Source organism: Nicrophorus vespilloides, unplaced genomic scaffold, assembly GCF_001412225.1.
Source record: "Nicrophorus vespilloides isolate i.1.1-1 unplaced genomic scaffold, Nicve_v1.0, whole genome shotgun sequence".
NCBI lineage: Eukaryota > Metazoa > Arthropoda > Insecta > Coleoptera > Silphidae > Nicrophorus > Nicrophorus vespilloides.
In genome coordinates this window covers 311,139-321,308 of record NW_017100084.1, presented here as the reverse complement: position 1 = coordinate 321,308, position 10,170 = coordinate 311,139, and the positions used below count along the sequence as shown (strand labels likewise).

General features: G+C 38.8%; 1 protein-coding gene across 2 annotated transcripts in view; it reads left to right on the top strand.

The window, feature by feature from the left end:
• Nucleotides 1–6,205: 6,205 nt before the first annotated feature.
• LOC108567094 (protein grainyhead) overlaps nucleotides 6,206–10,170 on the top strand; it is a 42,804-nt gene continuing 38,839 nt past the window's right edge. The window contains exons 1-2 of one of the 2 annotated variants that reach the window (XM_017927349.1): nucleotides 6,206–6,528; nucleotides 7,463–8,564. In XM_017927349.1, the coding sequence (XP_017782838.1) occupies nucleotides 7,918–8,564 (647 nt within the window). In that variant the 5' untranslated portion in view covers nucleotides 6,206–6,528; nucleotides 7,463–7,917. The remainder of the gene's footprint in view (nucleotides 6,529–7,462; nucleotides 8,565–10,170) is intronic. The other variant, XM_017927350.1, reaches the window with a different exon arrangement.

The window sequence follows — 10,170 nt, the reverse complement described above, 5'->3', positions numbered from 1 at the left end:
ATGTTATACATAACTTCAAATCTTGCAATGATATTAAGTATCTATTGCAGTATTGAATCAAGTGTGTTTTAGAATTTTTGTCATGATAAAAGTAGTAAAAAATGTTATATCATAACTTAAACTTGACAATGATATTAAGATCTATTGCAGTTTGAATCAAGTGTGTTTTAGAACATTTTGCATGATAAAAGTAGTAAAAAATGTTATATCATAACTTCAAACTTGCAATGATATTAAGAATCTATTGCAGTATTGAATCAAGTGTGTTTTAGAACTTTTTGTCATGATAAAAGTAGTAAAAAATGTTATATCATAACTTCAAACTTGCAATGATATTAAGAATCTATTGCAGTATTGAATCAAGTGTGTTTTAGAACTTTTTGTCCTGATAAAAGTATTAAAAAATGTTACATCATAACTTCAAACTTGCAATGATATTAAGAATCTATTGCAGTATTGAATCAAGTGTGTTTTAGAACTCTTTGTCATGATAAACGTAGTAAAAAATGTTATATCATAACTTCAAACTTGCAATGATATTAAGAATCTATTGCAGTTTGAATCAAGTGTGTTTTAGAACATTTTGTCATGATAAAAGTAGTAAAAAATGTTATATCATAACTTCAAACTTACAATGCTATTAAGTATCTATTGCAGTATTGAATCAAGTATGTTTTAGAATTTTGTTTCATGATAAAAGTAGTAAAAAATGTTATATCATAACTTCAAACTTGCAATGATATTAAGTATGTATTACAACTTAGAACTATTGTCGAGTTGAAAATTGTTGTTAAAAAAATCTTTGTTATATAAAAGTAGTGTTAAAATGTATTTAAATTTGAATAAATAAGGTAATTTAAATATTTAATAAATTTGATTCATATCTGTACAAATTGTCTGTATTATGTAGTGATTAACATAATTACATATAAACATTAAAAGTTGACAAAAAGTTACTAATCCGAGAATTATTGGATTGTAGACATCAAATCAAGGATAAGTTTTTATTATCAATTATAATATACTACAAATTATAAAAATTAATAATAACTATTATTAGTTCAATAATGGTTTCAAAAGAAGCATATGAAAGCTGGATCTAGGGAATGTAGCGAGTATTGGTTTCACCGAACTCGAAAACTATAATAGATTCCCTAAATCCAGCTTTCATATCCTTATTCTGAAACCATTATTGAACTAATAACAGTTATTCGATCCAAAAATGCATATGAAAGCTAGATTTTTAGGGAATGTAGTGAGTTTTGGTTTCATCGAAAATGCAGAGTTTTCACATTTTCTTAAAAAAAAAACAAAATTAAATAAAATTGTTATAACAAATAAACGATTACATAACTTGTAAGTGAACCTAATATTAATGATTAAGGTTATTTCAAAATGCCAGAAAAATATAAAAAAAAAAACAAATTAAAATGTTGGTCAACTTACAAATCTCGCAATTTGTATACTGGAAAATGATTGAAACATATTCAGCATCGAGGCTAGACAATTGTTAAATGAAACATCGTCGAAGTTTCAAAAAAAATATGATCAATTGGCGTCAAAACAAAAATTCGTTACAGCAACAGCAACAACAACAGTTTTGCGCAATTGGCTTCGAACGTATAACAAAAAGGAAGTAGAAGTAACATAGCTTCAGGGTGGACAAAAAAATATGTATATATTTATACAAGCGTAGACGGAGATGGAAAGTTCTCGAAGTGAAGGAGCAGTAAAAACACGAAAATAATTGCCAGAATAATTCGGCCATTAATTTATTCACGGTCACCGTTTTATTATTGAACGACGCTAATTCGAAACAATTTTCCGAATGAGCGAGAGCAAAGAAAGCAAGAAACGGAAAGTGTTAGAGGATGATGATGATGATTATGTTGATGTTGTGGTAGACAAATGAAAGCAAGTCTACGAAATGTGCAGAAGCCTCCATGGATGATCGACGTCGAGTAAAACTTCTCTTTGCTGTTCCACAACCAAACCGTTACGTAATCCGCGTTGGTAATTAGCGATCGTATTTCATTTGAAAGATAGATCGGGATTGTTGCATAACAATCTATTAATCTTCAATTGCAAAGCACGCTTAAGCTCAGGTCGGGGCTCCCATTATACAAATCCAACGTTGCTTAACTCTGTTGGAATTGATACACCAAAGATAATGTTAGATAACGACGATTCGTAACACTGAGATGTTAATGTCTGTGTGTCTCTTTACGTAACGCGTGATCTTTCGGAAAGGCCAATATTGAGAATAGTGTATTAAGATAGGTCAAGATCTGGTTTCTTCAAGAAGTCCCGATCTATATTTTGACATTATCACTTATAAAACAGTCAAATTTGAAAACAATACATTTTTTTTTGATTTAAGAATATCAGTTTTGAATTAAAAGTTGCGGTTTTTTTTTATTGCTGTTTTGTCAAAAAAGAGCAAAGCTAGGATTTGAATATGGAAATTAAAAATTGATGTAAAAGGAATCATAAATTCTATTGACATTTAAGCATTGCGAATAATATGTTTGTAAGCATAAATAAACTCGAAGTCCGCATGCTAAAAAAACTACATTTTTAGTTTTTTTTTTGTTTAAACGATTTTAGCTTAGAAACAATAGGTTTTAAATGTAAATACGCAGATTTAAGTTGAATAAAGAAATACGTTTAATAAATGCGAAAATAATGTTAAATAAGATATGCAATGTACGTCTTACTTTTTATTTCAGAATGCATTTTATTTATATGATTTATTGTAACAATTTATGTTTTTTGTGTCTCTGGGCGGAAAGACTTAGGTCGATAGCCCTTTGGTTGCATTGTAACTAATTATTATTATTATTAAGATATGTCTTAATGTGTCAAAGTCTAAAAAAAATATTGTTATTATTATACTGAATTAATTGGATTTATATGGAATTGTAATGTTATTACTAATTAAAAAGTATTTCAAAAGATTGGAATGTTACAGTTAAGTAATGTCACGTTTGTTTTAATCTAATCCATCTTCAAAATTGCTATTCTTAAATTACCTGATTCCTATCTCACGTGCATTTATCCTTCAATAAAAAATAATTGTACGTTTAATTATAGAGTTATCACAATTAAATTTTTTAATGATAATATAAATTTAACAAAATGTTAAAATTTTCTTTTTGAAATACACTAATTTTAACTAATAACAAAAATTTAAGTAGTTTTTACATTGACATATCAAAAGTCGAATCATTTTATAAGTCAAATCAATGAACATTTTCTATCAAATTTCAATTTAGAAACAAATTTAAGTTAAGATGATTTTTTTGTGGAAGTTAGAATCTTTTAGAGAGATCTTTATATAAGAAATCACAGGACCTCGCTAATCGCTTTTAAAGTTAGTGTTAGTGCCTAAATTGATAACAAGGCTTGTTTGCGTGTATGTGAATTTGGTCGCTGGATCAATCTCCAATATATATTTTTAATTTTTCTCATTATTAAGCCCAGAACTAGACCATGTTATCTGTTTTTCTTTTTATTGTAGATATATTGCTTTGTAAATAATAAAAAAAAAAAAGAAAAAAATATGAGTAACATTAATAATGTAACATTAAGAAAATATGTCAATTTGTTTCTTGTTGTTTTTAAGAATATTGTTGGAAAATGTAGTATAACGAAATTAGGTTTAAACGAGAATTTGGTAATAATTATTGATAGAATTGAAATTTCATTGAAAACAATGAGTTTCTGCATCTCAGGATAATTAAGTGGGAATTATTCAAGGGCCGTTCGGGTGGTTAAAATAAACGGCCTTTTAAGTATGTGTTTAAGCGTCCGGGAATTGTTATTTCATGGTTTTCGGACGTGGACTTTCATCATTATTATGCGGCTCGTATGAGTTGTTATGTCTGCCGCGCGTGTATATACACGTATACATACATGTATGCACGTACATCTGTATATGTGTGACATTTCGTCGGGCTGCCAAATATAATAAAGTGCAGCGGCTTTAAATGCCAATTTCAGTGTGTGTGGAAGTGAAGGTGATTAACTAACCGAACGGTGAAAGTTCCAAAACAACAAAAGCCGTTTTCCAAAAAAATCAAGCAGAACAAGAAAAGGACAACGTCAAGGAAAATAAAGAGAAAAATATATAAGGTCTTTCTCTTTTTTTTGTCTTTCCTTGTTTACCCATACCTCGGTTTACGACAGATTTTCCAGCGAATCCTGCAATGCGTCTACAAACCGCAACTCAACGAAAAATAATTTCTAAGAAAAATAATTATTTCAATAATTACAAAAAAAACACATTAAAACCATATAAATCATCATTAATAATTTCAATAATATTTAAATTGGATTGCACAACAACAATAAACATTATTTTATTGCAATAATTGATTGGGAATTTTTGTCCATTTTGATTCAATTATGCTTGTTTTCTATTTTTATGTCTGTTCATGTATTGTTTTTGTCAATAAATCTATTATTATACTTATTTATTGGACAATTATTTATTGGGAGCAAAGAACAAATAGAATATTTTGAATAGAAAGAATAGTCAATAATACACGTATCAGGAGGAATAACTCCTAACAAAAACAGATGCTACTAATAGAATGTCAGACGGACTGAGCGATGAATGAACCTTGCTTTAGTTGCCTTGTTGGCTGCGCTGGTAAAATAAACTAGTTATTGGTGATTTTTAATTTCGAGCGAAAATCTAGACTAGTTAAATGATGATGAATTGCAATTATCGACATGTACGTGTGTATTTGTGTGAGTGTTACATGAATAATGCAACGAGTAAAGAGCGACGGTCGTATGTCGGGGTACGCGTGCTTATTGCACGGATCCATCGCACGGCCACCATTGGCCATGGCAGTGCGCCATTGCGAGAACGCGCTTTCCCGATTTCCGATTCTAATTGGACGTGATGCGAGGGAGAAGAAGAAACAAAACGGTGCATACTCAACTAAACAAATTGTATTGCACGACTGCTCGTTTTGATTTGTCGATTCAAGCGATGTTCTGCTCATATTTATATATATATATATATATTATTTCATATGTTGTTGGTTGTATTGTTTGTTGTTGTTGTTATTCTTCCTTTTTGCCTCCGTTGTTATTCTTTTTGAGCGCACCGAGCACACACGTTGATGCAGATATTAATCAAAAATTCATAACCTTAAACGAGCATTTCCATATGTAGATACAATCTCCTGGCACAATCGTGTAAAATGTGAAGGTCAACGAAGGACACGTACATATGGATGTGTGCATGTGTATGTGTGCGTTGTTTCTCTGTATAAATTTGAGTGCGAGCTCTCTGGGTTCGTAGCGTGCGCCAGCGTTAAGATCTCCCGGAGCGGTCGGTACAGAAGCGCTGGGCCTGCATGCACCGCACCGCAGCCATTTCAAATTGAGAGGACTATGGTGGCAAGGGGGTGGCATTTGCGCCTCCTTTTAATTTCTCACTTTACTTATTTCTGCGATTCTCCTTTGGGGTTTTTTTCAGGGGAGGCTGAAGCAATGAATGGATGGATGGACCGACGGCGTTGCGGTGGTGTATCTCATCCCAGTTCATGAACCACGACTGCTGTATTTGAGAACACGCCTGGATCGCCCTAGGCATGTCTGGCCTTATACTTTTACTTCTTATTGTTCCTATTTCTCTCCTCCTCGAGATGCGAACGAGCGAGTTGTATATGTATGAGTGTGTGTGTGTATTTGTACATATATATATATGTGTTTGTATGGATGTGTGTGTGTCTTTCTTTCTTTTGGTCGTCGCCGTGGTCGTCGTCGTCGTTGATGGTCGTTTTATTTTCAATCGCTTTATTTCCCTCCACCGTCGGTTATCCGAGTGCAGTCCGGCAAGTCATGCAGGTGAAACTATGGGCATCCTTTTTCAGCTCGCTGGGCCGCTGGAGGATGGAGACAGGACGAGGGGGCAACAGATTCCCCCCGAAAACCTGGGCAGCGGCCATGATTCCACACACCTGAGCTGCGGAGTGGTGAGGTGAGGTGAAGCGAAGAGTGGTGAGGTGGAGGGTAGCTTCTGTCTCATACTCCCACGTAGGTGCTGTGCATTGGCGATGGGTGCAAGCGAGATGGGATGGGCGCGCCGGGCGGCGGGACGGCCGGGGGCGCAGCACAACAAACAACCGATCGGTCCAAGCGCAGACAAACGGCCCACAGCCTCGTGCACCTCACCGACAGCCCGAAGAGCGGCGCGATGGCGACACACGTTAGTCGATTTTCGATCGTTTCTGTTCGCTAGGCCTCATACCTGTGATCGGCTTTGAGTCGCCGCACTAACAGTCAGTAGAGTATTAGTTGGAAACACCTGTAGACGCTAGTATGTGATTAAAAATACTCAATTGTATCAGGGAATGTTCAAGTTGTCAAAATGCTCTGAACATGGATTTCTCCACCGGGCAGTGTGTTGTTCTCGTTGCCGCTGTTGTTGTTCCCGTTGTTGTTGTTGTTGTGCCCGAGCATCCGCACAAGTGACCGCCGCACTCCGCAGTGACATCAGATCAAACAAAGGTAAACCTCCAAGTTTATGACTAAGTTCGGCGACGCTAAAAAATTCGGTAAACAAGCTGAGCAGACGGGCGCAATGCAAACAAAGATCTCCGAGCAAACAGAGACGATGGAGATGATGAGAACTGACCCCCGCGTACCGTGCCGTGCCATGGTTTTTCATGGTATCCAAGAATCGAAGAGACGCTTGGGCACCAGGAGCGAGGCGCGGCGTCCCCGAGCCGTTCCGCGGCGCACCGAAAACTACGTGAATGCATGGGGGCTTTTTGTTATTGTTTTGAATATTGAATGGCCACAATAGTACCTGTTATACCACCGGTCGGCCAGGCCAGACCTGTTCATCAAGTATTTGCTAATACTTGATCTTGAATGGCGACTGTGACGCCCCAACTAGTTTACCTGCAGTGTACCGTCAGATTCCGGCAACAAGTGCATCAGGCACACCACACCGGTTGGAGCGCCGGCATTTTGGCGCCACAACAACAAAGCTTTTTCAAAAACAAATCATTTCCGACATTCGTTGCAACGTAAATAAACAATTTGTTAATTGCAGCGTTTCGGTAACGCTTGTAATATTAGCAATATTAGAATTGATGATAATAATGATAATCAAGCGATGCCTTTACGATGATTGGTCGCGGGGCGGCCAATAATCGAAGCCGATGGCTGCGAGCCAATGGACGCCGGCGTCGTCTCCGGAATATTAATCGATTGACCATTGTCCACGCGCGCGAATAACTTCCCGACCGAAAACAGTTAGCAACACGTAACCGGTTCGAGCCGAGCCACCCCCTCGTGGTAGACGTCGGTTGCACTACACTACACCCATATGGCTGTCAAACCTGTCCGGCCGCACGTGGAGTTCCGGACGCTGGCAGTGCCTAAACCCGATCAACAGCCGTGACTCTATAATGAAACTACTCTATTTGATTTCCAGGTTGCCATTAGGAAGAAAAAGGACGCGACCATAGGAAAAACGCTCAACAATTATTAATAATAATTAATATAACAAAGATATAAATACGGAGAACCTCTAGAGACACACCCGACATCCCAAAGTTTCACTAACAAGCCATAAAAGTGCCATATATAAGAACGAAAAAGTAAACAAGTGCAATATATAAATATATTATTATTATCAGTAGCAAAGTAATTGCGGATTAAGCAAAGCATTACAATTTGTTGTTGTTTGTTGTTGCTGAAGCGAATTTTTTTCTCTTTATTACATTCTTCTTATTTTGTTATTTTCGCTAATCGTGCAAAGTGAACTCTGTGATAGACCCCAAGCCATAATAAATAAAAAATTAAATTAAATAACATAAAATAATTTGAAAGAAAACATTGAATTCATAAAAGAGAATAATAATAATAATATAATAAAGGAATTAAAATATGACGCGACGCAACATTGAGAATATGTCCGGATCGAATTCCTCGCCGCCGATGGTGTCGGACGTCAGCATGATGTCGCCGCCGCCACCCCAGGCGTCGCCGGCTAACAGATCTCCGATGCGCGACGCGCCTAGTCCACCTGCCATGCTGGCCACTATGACCCCCGTCAACGTGATCGAGCTCAAGAAAGAAATGGATCAGAAACGTGCCATCACCACCTCACCGATATACACTCAGGTTAAGACTGAAGTCATGTACGAGAAGGACGACGACATCTACGGACACGACGACAAGCACGACGCCCCCATAGACCTGATCTACGAGGACGGCAACAAGACGGTCATATACACGACGGCGCCGGATCAGAAGGGCGTCGAGATCTACTCCGCAGACAGCTCCAGGGAGATCACGATCAACAACATCAATGCCCACCACCAAATGCACGGCACCCATCAGATCGCGGATGTGCTCGTCGATGGACAACCGATGGTAGCAACAGGCGCAGGCGATGCTAATACCGTCTCCGTGGTGCTCCAAGGCAACGGACAGGGTCTTTTGCAGTATCCCCAGAACCAGGTGCCCGCCACCACCGTCCTGGTGCTCTCTGAGCTCGTCGAGGACATGTCCGTCCCCGTCGTCGGAATCAGGTATGTGCCTCTAAAAATAAATACATCATTAAAAAGTAAAGAGAGAAAGATTGAAAGTGAGAGATTGTGAAAGAGAGAGATAGAGAGAAAAACGGCGGCGAAACCAATACTGGCAGCATAAGTAAGGCAACCGAGCGAAATCTCGGGCTACACAAAACACCTCAAGGTTATTACAGCCACACCGCTCCTATATGTATCTACATTCATATATACACACATCTATAGAAATGTATAGATACCATATGAAATAATTATAATAACAATAATAATAATAATCAATAGTTATAATGTTGCTTGCACCAATATAGATTTCGTTGTCGTCGTCGCATCCTGAGGGCAATTACACTCGCTAATTACCATCGTCATTATATAAATATTTGGAATGCATGTTTGTTTGTTGGTATTTTTATGGTGACGGGCATCGGGAGCTTCGGTTGATGGGCACCAAGATCTGGATGAATTTTTGATCTAGCCCAGTGTCTAGTGTACAGCCCTTAGCCTATACCGAGTGATTGAGCGAGAGAAAGAAGACTATGTGTTTGTGAGAGAGAGAGAACGCAGCCGCCGGATCTGTGGAACTCTCAGCGGCCTCGGTTAGCTTAACTGAATGTTATTATTTTACTAAAGTTACCTTGAACCTTAACGCGCCGAGTCCACACGGCTCCGGCGAAACACACGGTCAGGCGAGGATGATGGGATGATGCTCTGATGCCGCCGCGCTACGCGTTCCGATTCCTTTCTACCTGAGGTCGGCCGCGAGAGATGAAGAACGCAATGGGAGGACAATAATGATGATGGTGGCGTCGGGGTTGGAAAGAGTTAGCGGATAAAGCGGATTCTAGCGTCGCGACGCCCGGGATTAGGATTAGCGCTCGCGCGCGCTTTCGTTAATTGCGGATGCGCTGCTGAGCGCAGTTAGCATAAATCACATGTACCCGTACCGTACCGGGACAGTCCGGTCCGGTCTGCTCTGGTCGGTGATGACGACTTCCCTGTTAGCGCTCCTCTCCGTAGATGCAAGGGGTTCGAAGAAACATAAATAGAAAACCGGCCTCCCTTGCTGCGGGACGGGGAGGAGGCTACGGTTATAGATGAAGAGGAAGAAGGCAACGAGAAGAAATTCTTGACGGATGCAGTGGCAACGGCGCACAGGTAGAGAAGGCAAAATCGGTAGACGGAGAGCAGAGATGTTGGAGCCGCGCCCGCGCCTCTCGAGCCGATTGGCCCGCGGCCTCATCGGCCCGAGCTTGCAGCCTCACAAACACACACACATGTGTATATGTGTTCGTATACGCTCACGCACACAAGCGTACTTACACAGAGATACGATTCCCTTCACCCCGGACACCTCCCAGACGGTCCACACATCCTTCAGCCTTGGCGATCGTAAAGGTCAAAGATTAATTTTACCGTAAGAAATACGTCGCCGTTCGACACCTGAATCGAGATGAGGAGAAAAAATAAATAAATAAAAAATGATAGAGAGGAGAAAGAAAAAGTTGGGAGAGGAAAGAAGAAAAATCATCAGCTTGTCCTACCGGGATGCGACCTAGGTTTGGCCTCTCCGCATCGAAAAACCTGGACTCGCTGTTCGAACACTCACACA